This window comes from Nicotiana tabacum, chromosome 6, assembly GCF_000715075.1.
Source record: "Nicotiana tabacum cultivar K326 chromosome 6, ASM71507v2, whole genome shotgun sequence".
Classification (NCBI taxonomy): domain Eukaryota; kingdom Viridiplantae; phylum Streptophyta; class Magnoliopsida; order Solanales; family Solanaceae; genus Nicotiana; species Nicotiana tabacum.
The window spans coordinates 191,801,420-191,828,709 of NC_134085.1; the positions used below are offsets into that span (position 1 = coordinate 191,801,420).

The 27,290-nt window shown below is 37.2% G+C and overlaps 2 protein-coding genes and 1 non-coding gene across 3 annotated transcripts; all 3 read right to left on the reverse strand.

Annotated features, from left to right (window-relative positions):
- Positions 1-1,439: 1,439 nt before the first annotated feature.
- On the reverse strand, positions 1,440-4,791 carry LOC107812606 (histidine-containing phosphotransfer protein 4). Its single transcript, XM_016637752.2, has 6 exons — positions 4,643-4,791; positions 4,222-4,352; positions 3,965-4,033; positions 3,809-3,880; positions 2,075-2,147; positions 1,440-1,773 (listed from the first exon to the last, which is right to left on the reverse strand). Exons 1-6 carry the CDS (start codon positions 4,703-4,705, stop codon positions 1,726-1,728), a joined length of 456 nt encoding a protein of 151 aa, XP_016493238.1. The 5' UTR covers positions 4,706-4,791; the 3' UTR covers positions 1,440-1,725.
- A 13,924-nt stretch (positions 4,792-18,715) lies between these two features.
- On the reverse strand, positions 18,716-18,787 carry TRNAD-GUC (transfer RNA aspartic acid (anticodon GUC)). Its single transcript has one exon. It is a non-coding gene; the product is annotated as a tRNA-Asp (tRNA).
- Positions 18,788-19,265: 478 nt separating this feature from the next.
- Positions 19,266-25,536, reverse strand: LOC107828338 (NADP-dependent malic enzyme, chloroplastic). The gene is made up of 20 exons (XM_075256254.1): positions 25,377-25,536; positions 24,978-25,255; positions 24,068-24,188; positions 23,877-23,951; positions 23,511-23,662; positions 23,310-23,415; positions 23,036-23,101; positions 22,839-22,934; positions 22,665-22,736; positions 22,501-22,584; positions 22,299-22,397; positions 22,137-22,184; positions 21,963-22,016; positions 21,765-21,863; positions 21,579-21,668; positions 21,379-21,456; positions 21,180-21,254; positions 21,004-21,094; positions 19,676-19,804; positions 19,266-19,573 (listed from the first exon to the last, which is right to left on the reverse strand). Exons 1-20 carry the CDS (start codon positions 25,404-25,406, stop codon positions 19,485-19,487), a joined length of 1,932 nt encoding a protein of 643 aa, XP_075112355.1. The 5' UTR covers positions 25,407-25,536; the 3' UTR covers positions 19,266-19,484.
- Between the last annotated feature and the right edge of the window lie 1,754 nt (positions 25,537-27,290).

Here is a 27,290-nt window from a genome sequence, read left to right on the forward strand (position 1 = left end):
TTATCAGACACATATGAGATAGGGTGACATGGGATCTCCCCCGGGTATATGCATGATATGGTTATTCAGTAATTGGTTGACTTTTGGAACAACTCTGGGCACGTTCGAGGATGAACGTATGTTTAAGTGAGGGAGGATGTAACGACCTACCGGTCGTTTTGGGATTTTGCACTTTGCTCGTTAGTTCTCGGGCATGACTTGCCCCGTGTGATGGATTATGATTTATGTAAATCATTGGTTTTGGTTTTCAGGGTAATCGGAATGAATTTGGAAGAAAGTTCTCAGTTTGAAGCTTGAAATTTGAAAAGTTTGACCAAGATTTGACTTGTTGGTATATGATCTCAGATCGGAATTTTTATGATTTGGTTATCTCCGTTAGGTGATTTGGGACTTAGGAGCGTGATCGGAATGCATTTTGGAAGTCCGTGGAAGGTTTAGGCTTGAATTGGCAAAATTAAGATTTTGGTTTTTCCGGTTGATAGGTAAGATTTTGATATAGGGGTCGGAATGTAATTCCGAAAGTTGCAGTAGCTCCGTTGTGACATTTGTGACGTGTGTGCAAAATTTCAGGTCACTCTGACGTGGTTTGGTTGGGTTTTTTTATATCAAAAGCGTAATTTAGAAGATTTTGGAATTTTTAGGCTTGAATCCGAAGCGAATTGAGTGTTTTGATATTGTTATGAGCGCTCTGAAGGCTGGAACAAGTGAGGTTATGGGATATGTTGGCATATTTTTTTGAGGTCCCGGTGGCCTCGGGTGAGTTTCGGGTGGTCAATCGGACCATTTCATGCTGTGAAAAATTGTAGAATCCCTGCTGTTGGTGTTGTAGGTTTTTGACCTTCGCGCTCGCGATGCATGTCCTGCGTTCGCGAAGGGTTAAAGTGTGAGGCTGTGGAGTTGGACTTCGCGTTCGCAAAGATAGTTTCGCAATCGTGAAGTGTGGTCTCTGGTCATCGCGTTCGGAAGTCTCCTGTCTCGTTCGCATAGAGGAAGGGGGATAGCTGGGTCCGCAATGCTTTTGTTCTACGCGTTCGCGTAGTAAAGGTTGCATTCGCGTAGTAGAGGTCGCGTTCGCGACCTGTTGAGTTTGATGTGCTTTATGTTCGCGAGAAGGTTATCGCGTCGTGTAGAAGGAATTTTGCTCTGTGAAGCAGTAAGCTTCGCGAACACGAGGGTTATATCGCGTTCGCGATGAAGAAATGCCTAGGCAGTCAGATTATATTTTGAAAACGAGGGTTTAAGTCCAATTTCATAAAAATCATTGGAGTGCTCGGGAGAAGGTGAAATTTGAGGAGATTTTCAGTGGAGCTATTAGGGTAAGTATTCTTCACTCATATTTGGTTTAATTCCATTAGGGGTGAGCATAAAATCCGAAAAATCGAATTCCGAACCGAACCGAATTAATTTGGTATTTCGGTTTCGATTTCGGTGAAAACGAATGAGAAAACTAAAGGTGAATAAAAATGTGAAAAAGTCTTCATTTCATGTATACAACAGCACATCCTATATGCTTAATATATACAACCATATTATTAGCTAGCTAGTGCTACTTAAACTCTAATACTAGAACATATATATGCTTCCCTTTATTTTTACGTTTAAGAAGGTAGTAGGGAATGGTCCCTTGTACATGCACCTTTTGTACTACAGTTTGTTCTCAATGATTTCACTTTGTCCTATTCAGTCACTTAGATCATATTCCTCAATCCTCACGCGCGAGTTACTTTAATTTGGGCGACTCGCCGTCTCAATCGGTCCAATTTGTCTTACAAACTGCACAAAGTAACACTGGAATTAGTTAAATATAAATTTGATCGACATTTTTATTTTAATTTTCACCTGATGTCTGATTCTGCTTTAGGACCCGACTAATTAAGATTCGAGAGGAAGTACCATTTTTGGGATAAAGTACTTTCTAACAAAAAGAAAATTCAAGACTCAAACTCAAGACTTTTAATTAAAGATAAAGGAGTACATGCTGTATCAAAAATATTTTATATATATGTTAATTAATTTTGACGATGCAAGTCATTCGAGGTAGAAATAAAACATTATAATAAGAAAACTAGGCCACCTGAAAATAAGCTTCTAGCTTCTTTCTGAGTACGGCATATTCTCTCTTTAATTGCTGGAAAGTTCTCTTGCATCTGCTTTATAACTCATGGAGAACAAAAAAGAACAGAAAAAAATCAGTCACGTAATAATTAAGATTAAGAATTAGACACCCAGTCCAGATGAATGAACATGCATCCCTTGATTCCCTGACAGCCCACCTAAAAATAAAGCGTAAAGACATCTTTGCGCAACAAAAATTGACCTTTTAATTATTTGTTCCTTAATAGTTTCAAATTTTCGAACTTGATGAAAAGTTAAAAAGTAAAGGAGATGGAATAACTGTCGTTTCATATTTCAACGTGTTTGTTAGTGGCATTTGACAAAATTACAGTAATTAAACATGATTTTTTTCGACAATATATACTTTTTGTGGTACACGCGTATTGTCGTTAAAATTTTATCAGTAACCATCTTAGCATACAATTTTGTGATGTTTATAATTTTCGAGAGCAAAATTCGAATTAGTCGAACCTCAAGGCATGCGGATGAATATTCTAGAACGTCACGGGGCAGGGGCGGATTTAGGGGGCGGAAAAGTGTTCATTCCAACCCCCTTCGTGGAAAAATTACATTATATATGTAAGGCAAAATTTATTTTTTACCTCTATATATTATGTTTTGAATCCTCTTTACACGGCCCAAAAACGCAGCTTAGTGGTCAAGGGGGTTCAAAACCTTTGAAAAGTCATTGATTCTATTCTCACTAGCTACAACCTTTCTAACTTTTTTCTTTTCTTGAACACCCTTGACAGTAACCTTTCTAACTTTTTTCTTTTTTAACACCCTTGGCAGTAATCTTGTCTCCGCCACTGATCATGGGCCTCTACCTTAAGGTATACAAAATTAGTATGATATTGCGATTGCATCAGTAGAGAAGGTGAGAACTCGAAGGTAGCGTCATGACAATGGGTAAAAGTTGAAGAAAGAGCCAAAAAATAAATGTGATATATGTAAATTAAAGCGCCATGATGGGGAGTTTTGGAGCAAAGGTAAAGTTTATTTCTATGTGACCTATAAATTACGGATTCGAGCCATGGAAGTAACCACTAATACTTGCTTTAGGATAAGCTGTCTATATCATACCCCTTAGGGTGCGGCCTTTTCTTGGACCCGGCGTGAATGTCAATACATTGTGTACCAAGATGTCCTTTAAATACGTAAAGCGCCATATGTTAAAGTAAATTCCGGATAGGCCAGTAGCATGCATTATGCAAGAGCATCTCGCAAGGCATTGATTACGATTTCCATAGAAACTTTTTGGTATATATATATATATATATATATATATATATATATATATATATAGTTTATATGTATTAGAGATATATATAGTGCCTTATATATATGTGTATGTATATGCTTTGCTCCATAAACATCCCATAAAATGTTGGAATGGAGTAGTCATATGATGCATGGGAAATATATATATGAGTTTAACTTCCATGTATACAATGAAAAATAATTTTTTTATACTATCAGATCATCTAAAAGAGTACCCATAAAAAATGGGTGAGTAACTAGAAAATAAGGAGAAAAGAACTTTTGCATAATCAAGTCGTCATTTAAAAGATACTCATAATAAGTGGAATTAGTAACTTAATTAGAAATAAGGTAGGTAACAAGTTACAAAACATAAAATTGATTTTGTAAAAATTATATATGTATAAAAATTAAATTAAAAAAAATTCCGTACCCTTCCACATTTCCTGCTCGACAGTATTCCCCGAACTGCGTGCATTCAATTTTGACCTTCTTGGCTCCAATGCTGCGCAAGACGAGAGAAAAATATTGGTACTTCTTGAGTATCTAGCTAATTTGTCACATACATTTTTATATATGGTGTTGTTACCTTGAACTACTGCCCTTGAACTGGTGCATATAACTATCTAGCTTTGCAAAATCAAGAGGATGTTTCTCCCTGAAACGCATTAAATATAAACATGATTAACTTCACTATCATCTATAGTTAGACAGTCATTCTTGAATCTTGAATGTAGTCTCGTCTTCAACTAATTAGATCGTTATCAGTACTCTGTTATTACTAGGAATTAAGATGTATGTAAATGTGTATAAAATTAAAGGAGTAGTCATGAAACAATAACTCACAATGCCTGGTCAATGCTATGGATTAAGCGAGCTGAATCTTTATAAAACAAAGTAACAACTTCCTCTACAAAGTTAGGATTAGCATCATCTTGTAGCTCTTCCAACTGAATAAATTGCTCATCAAGATATCCCTGCACCCACGAGATACCAAACTCTTATAATACACGTGCCCAGTGCATGTGGATCGGAGAAGAGTATCGTGCATATCTTATACAAAAAGAACGAATGCATGCAACAACTAGGTAAATATATAGTAGCTAGTAGTAATTAATTAATTAAAGAGTTCAATTACAAGTAACTCTATTTAATAATAAATGAATAGTAATAACTTAAAATAATGGAGTAATTATAAATTTACCTGTTATTACAACATGTTAAATTATATGGAGGATGAAAGCAAGAAAATGAAAGAAAGAGAAACCTGATCAAAAAAAGACTGCCTTAGGTTGGCAAGTTGTCGATGCAAGTGATGATTTCTTTCCATAGGGAGTAATGATTAAATTAAATAGCAGACACAGAGAGAGACGTAGTGATTGATAGAGAGAGATTATTTTTTTGGGATAGAAAGTTTGAGGAATGATAAGGGAATGGGAAATTGGCCATATTAAAGAAGGTTTATATAGGAGCGGGGAAAGAATAATGACGCCATGTGGACTGTTTAACCAAAAATCTGAGTCTTTGGTCAAAGCTAAAAAGAAATTCGGGTTACTGATAATCAGGAGACAAAAATAAAATACTTTTAAGAACAATGGTAAGAAGCAAATAAATGTATATTTCAATAAATTCTCAATAGTATTCCGTGTCCTTACAAATGATGATACTTCTTCCTTTTATAGACAATTCTAGGTAAAGGAATGAAGCCTCAGCTTTAATGATATAATCATGAGTAATAAATGATATTAAATAGGTCGTTATACAATCATTCCTATTAAATACCGACTTCATAGCGTATCAAGTATTTAATAATGAATTTGGACTCCTTTCTGTGACCAAATCTTTGTTTTCAATGCCTTCTATCAGTTGGCTGTAGATAATTTAAATTGGTACGAGACTCGTATCTATACGTTGTCTCGTGCCTATTTAAATTCTTCTTCCCGTGGTTGTTTCCATCCGTGCCTCTTAGTCAATTGCTGCGCTTTGACCATTTAACTAATCCACGTGTCATGCCACATCATCTTTTAATATAAACTCAGTTTTTTCCCAATACAGATAGTCCCTCCACTTTCCATTTTTTTTATCAATTAAATAATTGGGAAGTGGATCTTCATGTAAAAGGAATTTTTACCGTAATTAATGCTCATTACAGTACTAACGTCTCATCAGTCTTTTCCATTTAATGTTCTGCCCATGTGTCATTTTCTAATTGATTCCACTATTCATACTCTTTTTCGAGACTTCTTCACTCTCACTATTTACGAAGTGATAGCTGCCTTCATTATAGGCTTTTCATCATTACACTTAAAAAGTTGACGGTTCCCATTTTACACATAACTTTGTCCTCATTTGTCTTCTTCACAAATCTTCAGCACTTACTTCCTTCTTAACAATATCTTCTTCAAACCCTAACCGTAAAAAAGTTTCAATTCTAGATCAATTCCCCAACGCCCCTGTTAGACACAGAAGAGGCGGAGGAGGTAGACTTCGAACAGGGTTAGAATCTACGCGAGGCGGCTCCTCTGGTTCTTCTTCAAGGAGTTCTATCCCAAAAGCCCCTTCTTCTAAGAGTAGGGAAATTCTTGATCCTTCTCAAGAACCCTCAGTTGATGATATAGTTCCCATCGATTTGTCTTTTGAAAGTGACAAAACGTCTCTTCAAAAACAAATTAAAAATTTAGAAAGAGCCGATACTTACCCAACAATAGTAACCGAACTTACAATCCCCACCATAAGAAGAGATTGTAACTGGAAGGATAGTCTCCGAATGTCAATTCCTTCCCCAAATCAAAGAATTTCCTCTTTTAGAAGTGTGTATTCTTCTGTTTACACTTACCCCTTCACTTTAGGTTTCAATCCTCCGATTGACCCAGTTATTCTCGATTTTTGTCGTTTCTTTACAATTTGTTTGGCCCAAATCGGTCCATTGGTGTGGAAAACAGTGGCTTGTTTGAGATATTTATCTTCCAAGGCCAATGTCAATTTCACTTTTTCTCACCTCATTCATCTATACCATCCTAACTTAATACGCCATGGAGTTTTTACCTTAACTGCAAGGATCAAAAAGGTTTTGGTAAATCCTGAGGATGATAAAGATCGTGGATGGTATATTCGTTACGTTGTTGTCCGTACAGTGGACTTGATTGGTGAAACAAATATTCCCTTCCCTGAGAAGTGGAATTTTGAACATAGGTTTCCTTTTATTTACCGTACTTACTTTTGAGAATTTCAAAAGAAAGTTGTTTTTTAATCTCGTCCCTTCTTGGTTTTTTGTAGCAACCATGGGAGATGTGGAACCTATTCCCAACTTTCGTGGTTGGGTAGACTCACTTTTGAAGATTGCTTCTAGGGAGCAGAGAACTTGGAAATCAATTTCTTCCTTACATGGCTGGAAAGTCAAAACACATGGTATCCCCTCTTTTATAAATTTTTTTACATGTTAAGCGCTTTTTCCTCAACTTTAATCATGTATATCCATCCTTTAATCAGGATTTGGCATTAGAGGAATGACGACTGAAGTAGCTATGGCCATTCGCATGTCTGCGAATGCTGCTCTGGATTTAGATAAGGCTCGAGCCTTGCTGCCTAAAAGAAAAGCTACAAAGGAAAGTTCTGAAGAAGAAGAGGAGGGTACCTCCCTAATTACCAGGCCAAGGGCCAGGAGACGAATAATCATTGATAATGAAATTGAAAACACTCCTGCTCGTACCTCCGCCACCGAACCTGTTTTGATTCAATCTGATGAGGATGCCGAACCAAGAGATAATAATGAGTCAATTCAGCACCTTTTTGACAGTGGTTTCGGGAGTGGCGAGCTCGGGCCTGTTTTTGATGAAGCTCCTCTTTCCTCATTTGTTCCTATTTCCTCCATTCCTCTGCCAGCCGTAAGTATTTCTTTACCAATTTTGACAACTTCCGTTTGTTTGCCAATTTCTACCGCTCCTATATCCGTTCCCTTGGCTGCTTCGACCGCACCTACTTCCGCTCCGGTGTTGGTTTCTACATCTTTTCCCTCCATTCCTTCCACTGCTCCTTTTCCCTCTGTTCATCATACAGAGACAGGTTCTAGCAGCGGAAATATGACAATGAGAAGTGTTACTTCGGAGGTTCCTGCCAATCATAGCCTCTTGAGGAAGACCGGCAGAGCCGATGTTTGGCTCGAACCTCTAATTGAAGATATCGAGAAGAAGAAGATGGAGAGCCATAGCTGCTTAACTTTGATGAATGACGTAGTTCATTCTACTTTGAAGGTATTTCTACCAACAAGTTTTTTTTTTTAAATTATCTTCAATCTCTCATTTCCATGACTTACCTCTGTAGGCTAACCTTATTGGCACGAAATTAATGAGAAGAATTTCCCTACTGGAAAGAAAAGCTCGTGAGTCTGAAAAGTCTGTCCACGAGGTTGAGGAAATAGCTAGGGGAGCCCAGCTTGAAGCAACCAATTGGAAGGAGCAGTTCGAAAATGCTCAAGGGACCATAGAAGAGTTGCAAGAAGATAAAAATCTCCTGGAGCAGCAAAACCGTGGTTTAACTTCTGAACTGGCAACTGTCAAAGCCTCTTCAAGCCAATTGAAAAGAGACAAAGAGCTTTTGGAATGCTCTTTGTCAGAACAGTTATCCAGAGCTAGTGAAGAAGTTAGAGAGCTGAAGGCACTTTTGGCTAGAAAGGAAGAATATGCAGGAGAGTTAGTGCAAAGCTTGACTCAAGCTCAGGCTGACTTACAGACTTCTTCTGACGAGATTCATGCCTTGAAGAGTTCTCATGCTTCTCTTGAAGCTTCCCTTGTTTCCCATTTAGCTGAATATCAAATTTTAAAAAACGATCTTGTTATGTGGGAAAAGGAATATGGACTTCTAGAGGAAAATTTTAACATAGAAGTGAGTTGGGCTTTCCTGAATTCTCGTCGTGATGCTTTGACGGAAGATGCTCAAGAAGGTTTTGACTTGCAGTCTGAACTGGCCAAAGTCATAGATACCATCGAGAAAAGCCAACAGTCTACTGATACTCCTTCTCCTGCACTTGAAGTTCCTGGAACAGAAGAACTTTTAAATGAGGAAGTGAATACTACAGCAATTGGGATTACAATTCCTGCTTCAACTGAAAATGTTGCTATTCCAGCTTCAGAGGGTGAAACTTCTATAACCCAGTCTGTGGAAGTTGAAGCTTCCGTGACAACCCCTTCAATTGAATGATGGTTTTATCCCTTAGTTATTTTTTTTTAAAAGGATTTTTTGGTGAAAGTCCCCAGTTATCATAATGGGGCACTTGTATAAACTTTTATTGACTAAGTTTCTACTTAGTCTTTTTAATTATATCAAGAAGTTTTGTTAGTACTTCAATGTGTTCTACTCTTGCCTTTTCCTTACTTATTTAGGATCGTGAAATATCGATTGCTTGTTGAACCCTGTGAATTGCGTGAAAGTAGGATACTCCAAATTCGGGGGTCAAAGAGTTTTAGAAAACGTTCTTGGTGGAAAAAAATGTGAATGAAGGATCCCGCTGAATTGAATTGGGTCCATGATTATAGAATAGTTTAGCATTTTTATCCTTTGAAAATGCTTTATGATTCTTCCCATGACTTATTGACATGAGGCTTATAAAAGAGGGCCCTTTTATTTTATCGACACTTAATGAAGAAGACGTCTCAACTTCATAATGGTGTTAAAATACGATGAAAGTAATAGGAAAACACACGTTTTGTATGAAACAACTTTGGCAAGTTTTCATTCATAAACTTTTAACAAGTGTTTGACTGTTACATGTATTACAATACATCTACAACTTTTCTCGTAACTGTTTTTCTTGTAACAGATTTGTAAATAACATAAAATAAACAAGGTTTTTCTTCATAACCTGTTTCAGTACATAGTCATGACCCTATCTTTACATGTTAAGAAGGGTTTGAGAGGTGACTTTGTTTATGAGTTTGAGAGATGACTCTGTTGTTCTCATGAATGCTGAAGACTTCGTAACTTTTTCTCAACACTTGCTTCTTTGTGGCCGATTTTTGTTCGATACTCGTATCTGTTTCTCTGCACCTATCTGTGTATAATATGTAGTCCCCCAAGTGTTTGAGCGGTGAAGTATGAAGCCTCGAGCACTTGTTTATTTCTTTTACTTTGGCCCTTTTCCTGAAACAGAAAGATATACGGGACTCGACGGTGCGATTATAGATGAAGACTGCCTAACTCGTGTGTATTTTCCATCAGATTAATTGTAACCCTGGGCTAGGAATTTAAGAATACTCCATTTTGCCTTGCAAGTTGTGACTCATCATTTGGCACGAGTTAGGATATTTTGCCTAGCATCTAAAATCGTTAGTAAAATATTAATAAACCAAGAGAAAAAATTTAACATGATGATACCTGATCGTAGGTACTTTCTTAAAAGTAATATCTTTTTAAGTGGATAGCATTCCAATGTGAGGGTAAAACTTTACCATCCATTGTTTCCAACTGGTATGCTCCTTTTCCCGCAATGCCACGGACTTTGTATGGTCCTTCCCATGTTGGACTTAGCTTTCCTGAGTTAGCAGCTTTTGCAGATTGGAACACCTTTTTAAGCACGAAGTCCCCAATTTTGAAAAATCTGAGGCGTGCTTTCCTATTGTAATATCGTTCTATTACTTGCTTTTGTGCTGTCATCCTTATCAAAGCAGCTTCTCTTCTTCCTTCAAGTAAATCTAGGCTAACCCGCATCTCCTCATTATTGGATTCCTCCGTTGCCTGATCGTACCGTGTGCTTGGCTCACCTAATTCAACTGGAATTAAGGCTTCCGTACCATAAACCATCGAAAATGGTGTTTCTCCAGTGCCTGTTTTGGTCGTTGTACGATAAGCCCATAGTACTCCGGGTAACACCTCAGGCCAATTACCTTTTGAATCTTGTAACCTATTTTTCAAGTTATTGATAATAACTTTGTTAGTTGATTCCGTTTGTCCATTCCCCACTTGATGATATGGCGTAGATGTTATTCTTTTGATCTGCCAACTTCGAAGAAATTCTATAACTTGTGCTCCAATGAATTGTGGTCCATTGTCACACACGATCTCCTTTGGTACTCCAAAGCGGCATATTATATTTCGCCATATGAAGTCTTTAACTTCTTTTTCTCATACCTGTTTAAATGCCCCTGCTTCTACCCATTTAGTGAAATAATCTGTAAGTACAAGTAGAAATTTTACATGACCTTTTGCTTGTGGAAGTGGACCTACGATATCCATTCCCCATTTCATAAAGGGCCAAGGGGCTAAAACAGGATGTAGTAACTCAGCTGGTCTGTGCATATTATTGTCGTACCTTTGACATTTATCACATTTGGACACGAAACTGGTTGCCTCTTCTTCCATCTTAGGCCAATAATATCCTGTGCGAATTAACGTTCTTACCAGTGACCGTCCTCCTGCGTGATTCCCACAATGTCCTTCATGTACTTCTCTCATGACATATTCGGTTTGAGAGGGACCGAGACACCTTGCTAGTGGTCCGCCGAACATCTTTCGATAAAGATTACCTTGATATAAACAATATCGTGCAGCTTTTTTGCGAAGCGCGTAAGCCTTTCCTTTGTTATTAGGCACGGTTCCGTGCTGTAAGAAGGCAACAATTTCATTTCTCCAATCCCATGTTAGATGATTAAAATTTACCTCGTTTTTATCAGGTTCAAGAACGGAATGAAATAGATGTATGACCGAAGCATCTGTATTGTTTGCCACGTCTGCTGCGGACGCAAGGTTAGCTAAAGCATCTGCCTCTACATTCTCATCCCTTGGGATCTGCACTACTTTCCAAGTTTGGAATTGCTTTATTAACTTCCGTACCTTTGCGAGGTATTCTTGCATTCGTGACTCTCTGGCTGTATAAGTCCCCAGCATCTGATTAACCACGAGTTGAGAATCACTCTTGATTATAATCTGTGTTATGCCGAGTTCTCGTGCCAATTCTAAACCTGCAATTACAGCCTCATACTCTGCTTCATTGTTAGTTATAGAATGACATTTTATAGCCTGTCTAATGGTCTCACCCGCAGGTGGTACGAGGACTATTCCTAAGCCTGCCCCTTTTACATTAGATGAACCGTCAGTGTATAAAACCCAAGTCCCCGGGTTCGCACCATTAAAAACTAATAATTCTTTTTCTGCTTCTAAATGCATCCCCTGGCTAAAATCAGCCACGAAATCAGCTAGTACCTGAGACTTTATAGCGGTCCTGGGTTGATAAATAACTTCATACTCACTTAGTTCTATAGCCCATTTTGCTAATCTTCCTGAAAGTTCGTGTTTATGCAATATATTTCGAAGTGGAAAAGCTTTAACAACTACAATGGGATGACATTGAAAATAAGGTCTTAACTTTCTAGATGCCATGATCAAAGCTAATGCTAATTTTTCTAGCTGTGGGTATCGTGTCTCAGCTTCCAATAAGGACTTACTTACATAATAAATAGGAGATTGTTTACCTTGGTCCTCGCGGACTAAAACAGCACTTACTGCGACTTCAGACACGGCCAAATAAATGAGAAGTTTTTCCCCCACCTTCGGTTTTGCCAACAACGGTGGTTTTGACAAATAAGCTTTCAAATTTCTAAGAGCTTGTTGACAATCTTCATTCCATTCAAAATGATCTTGCTTTTTAAGTGCAGAGAAAAACTTAAAACACCTTTCCGAGGATTTGGAAATAAATCTCCCCAAAGCTGCAATTCTTCCCGTTAATCGTTGTACTTCCTTTTTATTAGTAAGTATATCCGGGATTTCTTCTATTGCTTTGATCTGAGAAGGATTCACTTCAATACCACAATTATAAACAAGAAAACCCAAAAATTTACCTGATGCCACCCCAAATGCACATTTTTCTGGGTTGAGTTTCATATTAAATTTTCGCAAAATTTCAAAAGTAACAGATAGATGAGAAACATGGTCGTGAGATTGCTGGGTTTTGACGAGCATATCGTCTATATATACCTCCATCGTTTTCCCTAAATGTTCTTGGAACATTTTGGTGACCAACCTTTGATAGGTTGCCCCAGCATTTTTGAGGCCAAAGGGCATTACCTTATAATAGTAAGTCCCCCTGTCTGTGATGAAAGAAGTTTTTTCTTCATCACCAGGATCCATTTTAATCTGATTATATCCTAAGTATGCATCTAAAAAACATAAAAGTTCATGACCTGCGGTTGCTTCAATTAGTTGATCTATATGCGGTAAGGGAAAGGAATCTTTTGGACAGGCTTTATTTAAATCGGTATAATTTACACAAACACGCCACTTACCAATTTTCTTGGGTACGAACACTGTATTAGCTAACCAAGTAGGATATTTTACCTCACGAATTGATCCGATTTTTAATAACTTTTGGACTTCCTGCTGAATCACCTGGTTCTTGAAAGCACCTTGTTTCCGTTTCTTTTGCTTTATTGGTGTGAAAGAGGGGTCCTCATTGAGTTTGTGAGTGACCACATTTGGTGGAATACCTGTCATGTCAGCGTGGGACCAAGCAAAGCAGTCTAAGTTAGCTTTTAAAAATTCGATTATCATACCTCGCATGTTCGTGCTTAAATTGGCCTTGACATAAAACTTCCGTTCAGGCCATTGATCAAATAACATCACTGCCTCAAGATCTTCAATTGTCATTTTGACGCTTTCATTTTCTTCAGGTTCTTGAATTGTGTCAGGTCTTGAGTCCAAACACTACCAAAAAAACTGGATTTAGCTACGAACGTCGTCGCTAATCTATCGCTAAAATGCTCGTTGCTAGAAGAATCTTTTGATAATCCGTCGCTAAATGAGATTAGCGACGGATTTTTCTTTTCTTCAGGTTCTTGAATTGTGTCAGGTCTTGAGTCCAAATCCGTCTTTTCCTGTTCAGTTGAAGTTTGATCTTTTTTACCTTCAACTGTTTCCTGTAATTGCTACTTTTCTTTATTCTCGGTGCTCGTATTTGTTACAGCGTTGACACTTTTAGCCATCTGCTGATCCCCACGAATTTGGCAAATTCCCCATGGTGATGGGAATTTAATAACCTGATGTAGAGTTGATGGGACAGCGTCCATATCGTGTATCCATGGTCTCCCCATGATCATATTGTAGGCCATTTCCATATCAACTACCTGAAATTTAGTTTCCTTCACAACACCCATAGCAAAAGTTGTTAGAAATACCTCACCTTTTGTTACTACACTTGAATTGTCAAAGCCTGACAAGGTGTGCGCCTTGGGTATCATTTTGTCTTCAGCTTGCATCTCTCATAGTACCCTTAATAATATAATGTTTACAGAACTCCCTGGATCAATCAAAACTCGTTTTACATTAGTATCGTGTACAAGTAAAGATATTACCAGTGCGTCATTATGTGGAGTTGTTACTCCTTCGGTATCTGCGTCATCAAATGAAATACTTTCATTTTCAAGGACCTGCCGCACTCGTTTCCCGTGTGTTATTGTTACCTTAGAAACCTTGTTGGAGGCTGTATAGGTTACGCCGTGAATATCCTCTCCCCCGCTTATGACATTCACTGTCCTTTTGGGTGAAGGAGGTTATGGTGGCTCTTGTCTGTTTTTCATATAAGCTTGTTTTCCTTTCTCACTAAATAACTCAGTAAGGTACCCTTGCTTTAATAAATGATCCACTTCACTCTGCAGGAATCTGCATTCTGAAGTTTTGTGCCCGTGATCGTTGTGAAATTCACACCAATGATCCGGATTGTGTCTACTTGGATTTGACCGCATCTCTTTTGGCCACCGTACCTTATCTCCCATGCTTCTTAAAACAGCTACGAGCTCGGAGGTAGAGATATTAAAATTATATCCACCGAATCGTGCCTTTAAACTCCTGTCATCATCTCGTGATTCTTGTCTGTTCCGATCATTCCTGAACTTTGAAGAAGAACCAGAATCCCGATTCCTTGATTTTTGATCATATTGATGGCTATCTTGTTTCGACCGTGGGTCCTTTACTGCGGGTCCCATATATGGATCGTACCTATTTTTACCTGATCTTTTTTCGGTTTCTGACCTTCGAGTACCACCCCTTTCTTTATGATGGAGCTTAGGTACGGTATCTTCTTCGATCCGCAGCTTCGTGCTATACATGTTGTAAACATCATTCCATATTGTTGCAGGAAATTCTCTAAGACTTTCTTTGAGTAGTCTCGTGGCTTCAGAACTTTTGTCATTTAAATTACTTGCAAAAGCTATAGCAGCCCAATTGTCAAGCACACGAGGTAGAGTCATTCTTTCACGCTGGAATCTATCAACGAAGCTTCTAAGCAACTCTGAATCCCCTTGTTTGATTTTGAAAATATCTTCCATCCTTTTCTCAACCTTTTGTGCTCCCGAATGTGCTTTGCTTTAATAAAAGAATCTGCAAGCTCAGCAAAAGAATTAATAGAATTTTCAGATAAAAGAGAATACCAGGTTAATGCACCCTTGGTGAGTGTTTCTCCAAATTTCTTGACCAATACTGATTCAATTTCTTGTTTGGTCAAGTCGTTGCCTTTTACGCCGGTTGTAAATGCAGTTACGTGGTCACGTGGGTCTGTAGTACCATCATATTTCGGGATGTCAGGCATTTTGAACTTTTTCGGAATTGGAAGGGGAGCAGCACTAGGCTTCCATGGTTGTTGTGAGTATTTGTCCATGTCTACTCCTTTTATTACAGGTGGAACTCCAGGGATTTGTTCAATACGCTCATTTTGTTCCTTAAGCTGTTTCTGCAAGGCTAGTACTAAATTTTGCAAATACGAATTATTTAAATTACCTGGTCCCCCTTCTTGTGGTTCACTGGGGGTTGCTCCGTTTCCAGAATTATCAAGACCAGAACGGGGGTTCTCCAATGTATTATTATTAGGAGTTGGTGTAGGTGGCGCAGCAGGCAAATCGACTAACAAGTGCCTGAAGAGCTTTGCCGACCTGTGCATCAATTAGCTTTTGCAAAGCTTCAGTTGTAACTCCTTCAAAATGTTCAGATTGCTCTTGTTGATCAGCACGTGATTCGGTAACAGGAGTGCCTTCACGAGATTGACGTGGTGAATTTAGAGGAGAGGGAACCACATTATCTTGATTTTGATGTATTTGATTCTCATGGTTTCCCAATGTATTGTTACTATTATTGTCGGCGTTGTTGTTTGACATGGTGACGCCTAATAGATAAGATGTAGTTTAAAAGGAAAGATTATCAGATTCCCGGTAACGGAACCAATTTGTTTAACCAAAAATCTGAGTCTTTGGTCAAAGCTAAAAAGAAATTCGGATTACTGATAATCAGGAGACAAAAATAAAATACTTTTGAGAACGATGGTAAGAAGCAAATAAATGTATATTTCAATGAATTCTCAATAGTATTCCGTGTCCTTACAAATGATGATACTTCTTCCTTTTATAGATAATTCTAGGTAAAGGAATGAAGTCTCAGCTTTAATGATACAATCATGAGTAATAAATGATATTAAATAGGCCGTTATACAATCATTCCTATTAAATACCGACTTCATAACGTATCAAGTATTTAATAATGAATTTGGACTCCTTTCTGTCACCAGATCTTTGCTTTCAATGTCTTCTATCCGTTGGCTGTAGATAATTTAAATTGGTACGAGACTCGTATCTATACGTTGTCTCGTGCCTATTTAAATTCTTCTTTCCGTGGTTGTTTCCATCCGTGCCTCTTAGTCAATTGCTGTGCTTTGACCATTTAACTAATTCACGTGTCATGCCACATCATCTTTTAATATAAACTCAGTTTTTTCCCAATACATGGACGCGGTTGCAAGAATTTTTTGTATTGCAAGTAATTTGCAACTATAAATTAGGCTTGCATGGAACTTATAATTTTTTTAGAGCAAGATAATGGAGTATATTATTTCGCATATGCTGACACTATAGCAACGTTGTTTTCTTATTCTTCTTTAGTTACAAATTGAACTTTTGTGTTGCCTATATATAATATATTCAAAATTAGCACGATGACAGCTCTTCCTCCCATCGGAATAAAATAATTTTATTCATTTTTTTGGTTGGTAATTAATACGTTCGGTGTAGTGTCCACTTGTCCGTTAGGAAGGCACTCATCCTCGTACCCTAAAATCAAAGGAGGAGCCACCCATATAGTTACGGGTTTGACCAAACCTAATAACTTTGATATGAATTTTATATTTGTCTTGAGTTATTAAATATGTACGGATTATTATCCAATAACTTAAAAGAATTAGAATACCGCAAATATAAAATTTAAATTCAACCTCCGCCTCTGTCTAAAATTGGAAGGTTTTATGCATGTAGAAAATTTGCTCGCGACATGTATAAAGAATCCAGGACACTTGTCGTTCTTTGATGCCTTATTGGGGAATATTGAAAAACAGTATCATTCCGCAAGTGACTAAATAAGGAAAACGGAATTTATAAAAGTAAGTGATTAAATACGGAAAACAGAATTTGTAAACGGAAGCCCAAATTGGACGAAGATAAAAAGAGAAAACCCAATGATTGAGTGGCGTATGATGGATCTGTCTAGAAACTGCAAAAAATGAGATAAAGTATATTGGACTAAAGGAGAAGAGATAATTCTAGCTTTATTCCTTTTTACTGTTTTCGTTCCCCATTCACATCTCATCCATTGTTAAAGTACAACCAAAAAGGCTTGTTAGTAGATTGGGTGGATTAGGATCAGAACATTTTTGTTTATCAGCTTCCATTTTAAGAAAATAAAATAAAAAATTATTTTAAAATTTTAGATTCTCTTGTTATATCCTATATATGTTGATAAGAATCGTCGCCCCTGTCCAATGATACACTATTGGCTCCTTTTTCGTTTATCTTTTAGTATTTCTTTGCCACTAATTATTCTGTGTTTCGTTGGTTCCTGTTGCAGGTGCGATCTTTTTTTTTTTTTTTTTTTTTTTTGGCATAGGATATATATCTCTAGAGAATTATCACATCTTTCTCAAAAAAATAATACTAGTTTATTAGTTTTGCAAGAAGAATTGGCTCTCAAGTGAGTATTTAAACATAAATTTGTGAGCATAAATTCAACCATACAAAAGCTAGCTTTTAGGGTGACATTTTTACAGATATTTTCCCCACGGTATCTATTCTGCTCATCCTATTCAACAATGACAAAATGGCTTCCTGACCACTTAAACTTGTAGGGCTTTTGAAAGCCGATACACAAACTTTAGTCTTTCCCATTTAAACACTCAAACTCGTGAAACCTATAACTAATAAACATCTTTGACCATTGACTATGCTTATGTGGCGGTAACTTATCTTACGTGGACATAGTGCATACAAGTCACATTCAAATGGCGCGTGTATCTGTTACTATTCATTAAAAAGATTATAAAATCAAAAAAATAAACAGAAACTATAAGGAAAACCAAAAAAGAAGAAGAAATCTCATCCGCCGATTTCCATAATAGAACCCCCCCCCCCTCCGGAATCTCGTCTTCTACATACCACCCTTGTATCTTCGCACCATCCCCAACGACCAGAAACACGGCTTCACCAATAACCCACAACAACGACCAAACAAACCCAACCAGTCCCTCCTCCCCATCTACGCCTAACAGCGCCTCCCCCCTCCTCCCCCTTTCGGATTTTGAGCTTTTCTTGTTCTCAATCTAAAAGCTAGCCGCCTACCACCAGAAACGGCTGCAAGATAAACACACATACACACAAGGGACAGAGAAACAGATCTGGGGGAGGGGGGTGAGAATGAGAGAAAAAGAGATGGGGAAGTGAGCGAAAAAACAAAGGGACAAAGATATTTTTGTGGTTGTTCGGTTTTGAGTGTTGAGGACGTTCGAGATCGTCGGCGAGTTGTTTTTTTTCCGGTTCGTGGTACAATTTCCAGGTTTCTGTTGATCATATATTATCCATGTTTTTACTTGTTTTCTCTAATTCACCTTAACAGTTCTAAGTATCCATTGTTGTTCCTTTGTGTTCGATTTTTTCTGCCGTAGTATTGTGTAAATTATTCGTGGCCCTCTTCGTAGTTAATTTGGTTTGCTGGGTCATTTTGGTACCTTGAGTTAGGTAAAAGTTGCACAGCTATGGTGAAGAAGAAAATAAGGGAAATAGAAGAAAAATTAGAAATTAATAAATTTATTCCAGCACAGCTATGTGGTTTGTTTTCGCGCCCTTGACGTATAACAATCCCATTGGTCATTTGCTGACTGGATGGACACGTTAGTGAATGTGTAATACACGCCTTACAATGGACACATTGGTCAAATGTGTTTATTAGTTAAGGGTTTCAGGGCAATTACGCCAATTCTTTTTAGTTGGTAGGCGTCGTTCATACTTGTTCAGAGCTTTGATGAATAATAAATAAAAGAAAACATAAACGCCGTTGCCGGGGATCGAACCCGGGTCACCCGCGTGACAGGCGGGAATACTTACCACTATACTACAACGACCTTGTTGCTTCAAGCGGCATAGTTCTATATTTAACTGCCAGCCATCTAAACGTACACTATTAATACGGAAAGACTGCACATTAATCATGCGAGCAAAATATATAGTTTTGTACATTAATATAAATATAATACATATATTTTACTAGCGGATATAATTATTTTTGGGTTATTATCATTTTTAGCCCGTGCCAGAAACTATGTACATCTGGTATCCAAAAAAGCATATAAAATTTAAATAATTTTTGTATATAACATACAATATATATATTATATATATATTTTTTTTACTATTATTTTTAAAGCAACTATATAGTGTCATTTTTCTATTATTTTTGGCCAACTGGCAAAATGCATAACTTAAGCGATTCATATTCCATGTTTCCGCTGTGGAAAATAGCTACACGACGCAAAAACATTACAGCTTACCACGAGACATCCATTTTCTCTGTTTTCATTGCCACTTTTATATTTCATCAACTGAAGATAACAAGGCATGCTATATATGATGATCATATATAGCATTGACTTTCGACTTATATAATATGATGATCACCATGGAATATTTACATTCCCATCTAACAAAAGTAACAAGGCATGCTATAAACTTCTGCTCCCTACATAGGATTGAACTGAGAAATTCAAAAGAGAAAAAAGAACATCTCGATGACTAATTAATCTTCAAAATAACAATAATTGACTAGCGATAGCTACGGTAACTTGGACTGTACATGCAACTCTCAGCATATGCCACTAGGTTCTCAGGTTGCGGTAGACGAGTGGCCAAACCTGTTGGACAACGAAAAAGACACATCAACAAATTGCTAAATTATACTATTATAAAGTGTGAAGTCTTACAGTGACAAGATTGTAGAGGAGAAAATCAGATACCTAGTTCATATGCTTTGGCTGCCACCTTGGCAGCAATGTGAGCTGAAATCTTTCTTATGTTCGAAAATGGTGGGTATATTAGTCCCTTCTCAAAGTTCTCTTGACTAACTTCTGCTGCTAATGCTTCCGCTGTTCAGACGAAAAGATTGGAGAGAGAAATGTAAGAATTTATGAAGCAGAAACGAGAAGGCATTTTCCATGCTACTTTTAAGATTTAAACGAATTGGATAGTGAATATTCATATAGCAAATCTCAACTTGCATGGGATTAAGGGATAGTCGTTGTTATTGTTGTTGTGATCAGTGAGAATATTTTGGTTATTCCTTTTGCTTTTTTCTTTTGGGCTTCAAGGGTTAAAGATGTGACCAAGTTGTGGCAAGGTGTGAAATCCACCCAATACAAGATAAAAGGGCAACCCGGTGCACTAAGCTTCTGCTATGCGCGGGGTCCGGGGAAGGCCGGACCACAAGGTTCTATTCAATTGTATGCAGCCTTATCCTGCATTTCTACAAGAGGCTGTTTCCACAGCTCGAGCTCGTGACCTCCTGGTCACATGGCAGTAACTTTACTAGTTACGCCAAGGCTCACCTTCAATACAAGGAATTGGAATAATATCAGCTGCAATGAAACAACTTCAGACAATGTAAATTTATCCGATGTACCAAAGTTGGAGGTAAGAAGCTTCCAATGTAGGTAGAAATCTGTACACAACTAGCAGATATAACAACTATTGGTAACCATGTTTCTAACAACTACTAGTAGATATAACAACCTTTGTAATTTTAGGATCACATTTAACCTACATCAAGTAAAATGATCTAGGAGTAGTAGAGGTATAAAATGCATAACTTGACGCAGAACATGAGAGACCATTGGAATGAAAATGTAGTTGGACAGTAGATGGACTATTTGATGGTGTCAATGGAGCAACTAAAGCGGACCTGGTTTCGCAGTTCCATATACAACTTTTATAAACATCAACTAGTTCTCATATTTCTTTTTTCTCTCTTTTCCTTTTTTTATGCTTGAAAAGCAACTGGTTCTCATACTTGTTAATGCACCACCTTAGTGTAAAGGTTGCAAAGATGCCAATTCCAAGTTCAAATGTGAGGAATAGCATATGCAAAGAATTTTAATCAAGAAAATCTTGAAATAGAAGCATTTTTTGCATTGCCAGGGAACAGAATCTCTATCCTCTCTTGAAAACAGCAAAAGTAAGCTTCTCGGTCTTAATTATATTTACTGCTGTTCTTTGTTCCACAGATACATTTATTTATTAAGAAAGGAGAGAGCAATTAACAGCAGATATTATAATTTGCAGAACTTACAGGCTGCCAGGAGTATGTCGTCATGAACGCGAATTGCACCGGAAATTAGCAGTCCCAGACCAAGCCCAGGAAAGATATATGCATTATTTGCCTAGTTTATAAAAGAGAGAATTTAGTACTTATATTGTATACTTGTTAAGAGAAAATGTAAGCCACATCGTTTTGACATCTCAAACCTGGCCAGACACGAAGACTTTCCCCTTGTACTCAACAGGAGCAAATGGACTCCCGCTAGCAAAAATGGCTCGGCCCTGAGTGGAACATGAAAATATTATAGAACTTCAAAAATCAAAACATATGGGAGACGAGAACACTGACAGAGCAATACCAACTTCATACATAGTTACATACAAAGTGGACTGTCTAATAACTTACATTACTCCATGTATAAGCCTCTTCAGCAGTACATTCAGACTGTGATGTTGGGTTGGAGAGAGCAAAAATAATTGGTTTCTGCATTGCAAAACATTTAGAACAGTAAGTTACTCTTTCTTAGACATATTACCCAACTCAGGTGGGACTGCAGAATGTAGCTTTTCTCCAAGAAGGAGTTCAAGGAACGAGGAGTAGTACACCTCATTGAAGGTTGCCATAGCTTGTACCACTTCTTTAGTGAACGTCTTCCCAGCTCCGGAAGACCCAATCAAGACGGTTGGCTTAATCGACTGGCACACAATTAATACGAGTTGAGAATAGAATGATACTGGGGGGGGGGGGGGCGAGAGAGATCGCGAAAGAGGGAGGAGGTGATGTATTCGTACCTTCACAGCATTCACCAGTTCTTTTACTGGCTCGTGGTCATGAGCCCAGGGCCTCTTAAAATGTTGAAGTGACGCCATGCGAGACCTAACAATCAACCCCTAGAGGAAGAATGATTTGTGGATGCTTAGTATAGCAAAATAGCAGTGCGGCAGAATGATAGAAAGGATAAGATATATGATGCAGGGGATTTCAAATACCTTAGAATCCACCATCCAAATTTTCTTACGCGTCTCTTCTGGAGGGGCTCCAGTCTACATAAGAAAGACTAATGCATAAAACACCGCATATTTCATTGTATTAAAGGTGGTTGAAACATTTGACAGGAGAGCACTAATCCAAACAAAGACAAATTGCTTCCTTCAAGTCCTAACCTGCTTTGACATCTCAAGAGCTATGAGTTCTGCTATCCCACTACCAGCCTGCATTGTCAACAAGTGACTTACCAAACATAAACGGAAATTTAAAGAAACAGAGAATGGAAGGGATAACTAAAATATGATCAAATCCGGCTCTGCAATGGATGGAATATGTACCTCTCCAGCTCCCAGGAATAAAAATGTATTCTCTGCTAAGGTTCCTCCCACCAAGTTTAGTGCTGACATGAGCCCTGCAAGGACCACAGATGCTGTCCCCTGTAAGAAAGCACAGAACAGGAAGATGTTAGTAACAGCATCGTGTATCAATCATACAAATGCCACACCTACGTCTCCTTACAAGAATGAGTCCTTATCTTACCTGAATGTCATCATTGAAAACAAGGTGGTTAGTTCCATACTTTGCAAGAAGGTCAAATGCGTTATGATTCGCAAAGTCTTCAAACTAGTGATGTATATAATGAAGTTAGAACACAAAGTGAAGTTCGATTTACATATGTACAACTTAGTCAGAAGAAAACCAACCTGAATGAGCACTTTCTCGCCGTAATTCTGCTTGACAGCAGACATAAATTCATCCAGGAGTTCAGCATATTCCTGAATGTGGAAGAAGCATCAAGTAAAGAAAGTAAAGAAGATATACAACCATCTATGAGATGTAATTTACGACCTAGCATTGTAGGAAATAAAATTGTGAACCTGTCCTCTAGCTCTTCTTTGCCTGAGCCCAATGTAAAATTCATCTTTCAACAATTTCTCATTGTTTGTGCCCACATCAATGGTTATCGGCAAGCACTGAAAAGGGAGAAAGGGTAATCAAGATACAACACTATTTGTGAAAGAAAGGCATCATGTCCATTTCTAGCAACCGTTACATTTTCCCTACAGAAACTTACAGCTGACGGCCGAACGCCTCCAAGAGCGGTGTATAAAGAGAGTTTCCCCACAGGTATTCCCATTCCCTGTCAAGATGCAATGATTTTCAGTAATATGCCTTTAGAAAAATAGATAAATATGCGAAGAAATATGTAGTAGGTATGTTAAAAAATAAATTGGTGCATAGAGGATCTGGGAGTATCAGTTATGAGACAAAAACTAGTTTTCTGTTATTCCTTGGAACTCGCCTAAGATTATTTCAAATAATTTGAGTGAAGTTCATATACAACATACCTGGCAACCTAGGTCCCCAAGGCCTAATATTCGTTCTCCATCAGTTACAACGATTACTTGAATTTTCTTCTCAGGCCAATTCTTTAATACCTCAAGAATTTTACCTCTGTAAATGGCTATCGCATTTCAGTTTAAAATGAAATAAGAAAAAACCCCGGGCCACTAAATTGAGAATTATCTATTGAAGTTCCCAATACATACTTTTCTTTCAAGCTGATAAAAAGACCTTGAGGACGTCTGAAGATGCTACCATACTTCTGGCATGCTTCGCCTACTGTTGGTGTATAAACTACCGGGAGCAGCTCTTCTACGTTTTCCATGAGAAGCTTGTAGAATAGCCTCTCATTTCTCTCCTGCAACAGGATGCATACAGCAAGAATTTGTGTATTACGAGGCCAATAAAGTTGGGCATAAAGATGTAGAAGGACTTGATCCAACTAAGATCTATTTGTTTGGGACGTCCCAGATGTAATCAGATTCCAAATATTATTCTGTCATCGTGCTCAACTTAGTATAACTTAACAGAGAGCAGAAACTGAGCATTATCAAAATCATTTGTGCTAATACCTGAAGATCCATCATAGCTATGTACCTTTGCAGTGGTACATCATACTGACGCAGATTTTTCATCAATTTCTCAACCTGAGACAAGAAAAGTGACACAGTGATGCAGTTAAAAAGTGAGCTTCCATTTGATCAGGGAGGGGAAGACTGGGAGAAACATAAATCAAGAATATGCAAAAACCAATATGGACAACCTGAAGCTCCTGATCAACAACTACAGGAGGAAGAAGACCACGCAAATAGTGGGAATCCCTTTCTTTCTCACTGAATGCAAGCCCTTTGTTGTAGTTTGGATCACGCAACAATGAGTATCCGCTGCTCACCAAACAACAGAATCATATTCATAACGGACATAAAAGAAAAACACTTCTCAGGTTCAGCTGTTCATCCTCTTTCTCTATCATATTCTCTCTCTCTATATATATATATAATTTTATTTTATTTTATTTTTTATGTGAAGCTGTTCATCCGCTTAACACTAAAAAATATGAAGTTAATCAACAAAATGACATCATTTTCAGGTGAGTTCAAATTAAAAAAATTGCTTTTGATATACTTTTGTGAAGCCAAATATAGAAATCACCCAAATTTGTGGTGTCCTCATGGCGTACAGAAACCAGAGGCACTATATTTAGGGAACGTTTGGTTGGTAGGATAAAGGATAACAATCCCGGGAAAAAATGTGGGATTATTTTATCACGCGTTTGGTTTAAAATATGTAAACTATTTTATTTATTAGTTTTAAAATAAAACTACTCCTTTATCCTGCATTACTAATCTACCAGAGGCACTAATTTAAAACAAAGGCTTAAAATATGTAAACAAAGTAGCGTATACTGCAAATGCTTAAACTATATATATCTGATTTATTCATTTTCTATTTCTGTGGTTATATAAAAAAATTATAACATAACATAAAAGACCAAGTGGCATTTTAACAATAAAAAGTAATAAAATCTGGCCCGGACAAAAAATTTCATTCTTCAACAGATTCTAATAAATTAATCGAAGAAAATAAACGCAGATTGAAAAAATAAAAAATCGGAAAATCAGATCAGTGCATTGGAATTGTCGAAACATAATGAAAAGGTGAAATGTTTAAACCTAGCAACAGAGTGAGTCCAAGGGGTAATAGTTTGATCTTCAGTGGCACTATCCTCGCCGTAGACGTCGCCGACTCCTCCACTGACCGCCGATTTTGAATCTTTCTCAATAACTGGAGCACTTTCCTTCATCTCCTTCAAAGTATTCTCCATTAAAACACTTGCATGCCGCTCTCCGGGCTTGACATTTGAGCTCACAGACGCCACCGCCACCATTGGAACTGACATCCTTTTCCGAGACTGAGTCAAACATCTTGAAACCCCAGATACCGAATTGTTCTGCAAATAAAAAATTTAGCCACATAAAATCATCTGCTGTAACAAACATTTGTAGAATAAATTAATCTGGTTTATTCCTCTCTTTTTTTAAAAAAAAAATGTGTTATACAAAAGCTATTACCGTACAACTGCTTCCGTTCAATGAGAACATTGTGATAGAAATAGGAGAAAAGACTGAGCTTTTAGCAGTGATTTGAAAATGGGAAAGAGAGAAATTAAGAGAAGAAGGTGAAGAGTGTAATGGTAAAGCTCTTAGCTCTCTTCTCCTTCTTATATACCTCTCTCTCTCTCCTACCTGTAAGGTCGCTTTTTATCAGGGGGTTTTGCAAGGAAAATGCGGCTACTGGACGCTGTAAATTTCGCACTCGCTCTAAAAATAATAGCCCAAAAAATATATAATTTTTTTATATATTTTGTATATATATATATATATATATATATATATATATATATATATATATATACTATGTATATTTTATATAAATTTTATATACTTTTTCGACTGCCACATGTAAATAGTTTCTGCCGCGACTAAAAGTGATAATACCCCTTACACTTAACCTTAGGGGTCGTTTGGCCCATAGACAAGTTAGGTCGAGATAGATTAATGGCAGGGTAACCCGATGCACTAGGCTTCCGCTATATGCGGTGTTCGGGGAAGAGCCGGACCACAAGTATCTATTGTCTGCAGTCTTACCTTGTATTTCTGCAAGGGGCTGTTTCCACGGCTCGAACTCGTGACCTCCTGGTCACATAGCAGCAACTTTACAAGTTACGCCAAGGTTCCCTTCATTTATTTTTTGTCTTTTAATAAAATAAAAAATGTTTTTACTATTATGAGGTTTAATTTTATGAATACAAACTTTAATCCATGTGTTGCTAGCTAGTACCCGTACTTTTATTCCATATTATATTTCACATAAAAATGTACATAAATTTTCACATAAATTTAAGCATGTATTTTGCATGAGAAAACAAAAGGTAACAACCAAACTTATATAACTTAATGTTAATTTAATGTGGAGGTTAATTTTTTTTTCCAAACCCAACGAAACATGATACAAAATAATGCTAGATTTTAGGTGGAGACTAAATTTTCTCTTACCCCCAAACGGCCCCTTATTTTTTTCACGTTTCTAATGACCAAACTTATGACTGATATTTTTTGTGGGCTATCATTTTCTTTTTTGGTTGTCCTGATATTTCCAGGATGGAGTCCACGTGATTCTATATTCCAGGGTTTGGTAGCCACAAAAACATTGACTAATGCCTCCTTAATTAAATTAAATTGTGACCTAATCTTGCGGCTCACGTTCTAAATTAAGGATTTTACCTTCTAGAAGAAGTAAAATATCGTTTAAAGATGAATACATAACCTTATCTTGCATCTCATGTCAAGAATTAAATTCATTTCTATAAAAGAATATACCATTTAATTAAGGAATAGTTTTTATTTTATGCAAGAATGACCAGCGGCAGATCTGAATTGTAAATGAGTTCTCGGGAACTCAATAATTTTTGCGTAAATTCTGAATTTATATTTAATTTTTTCTTATTAAATATCAATAAATATCTAACCATGAACTCAGTTATTATTGCATACTAATTTAAAATTGGTAGGAACCCATAAACTTCAAATCATGAATCCGCCTCTAAGAAATATGATATACTCAACATGGTTTGAGCTGTAAAATGCGAGTAACTGTTCGGATAAATATTAAGTACATTAAGCATTTAATAATTTTTTAATTAAAATTATACGATTTCGATTAAAAAAAAACGAAACATGCAACCAATTTACTGCCCTCTAAGAATTTGACAATACTATTGAATCTAGTTTTTGTTATGTTTTCTGTTTAAACTTTCATAATTTGAAATTGAGTGTGAATCAAACAAAGTTATGTACTTAAAAATGAAAATATGTTTGCTTTAAGTTTTAAGTTAAACTAACAATCCGAGGTTAGAGAATAAGAGTTCAAAGAAGGAAACATATAGGCTAACGATGCTGTCTGATGCTGACAAGGATCTGTTTGGG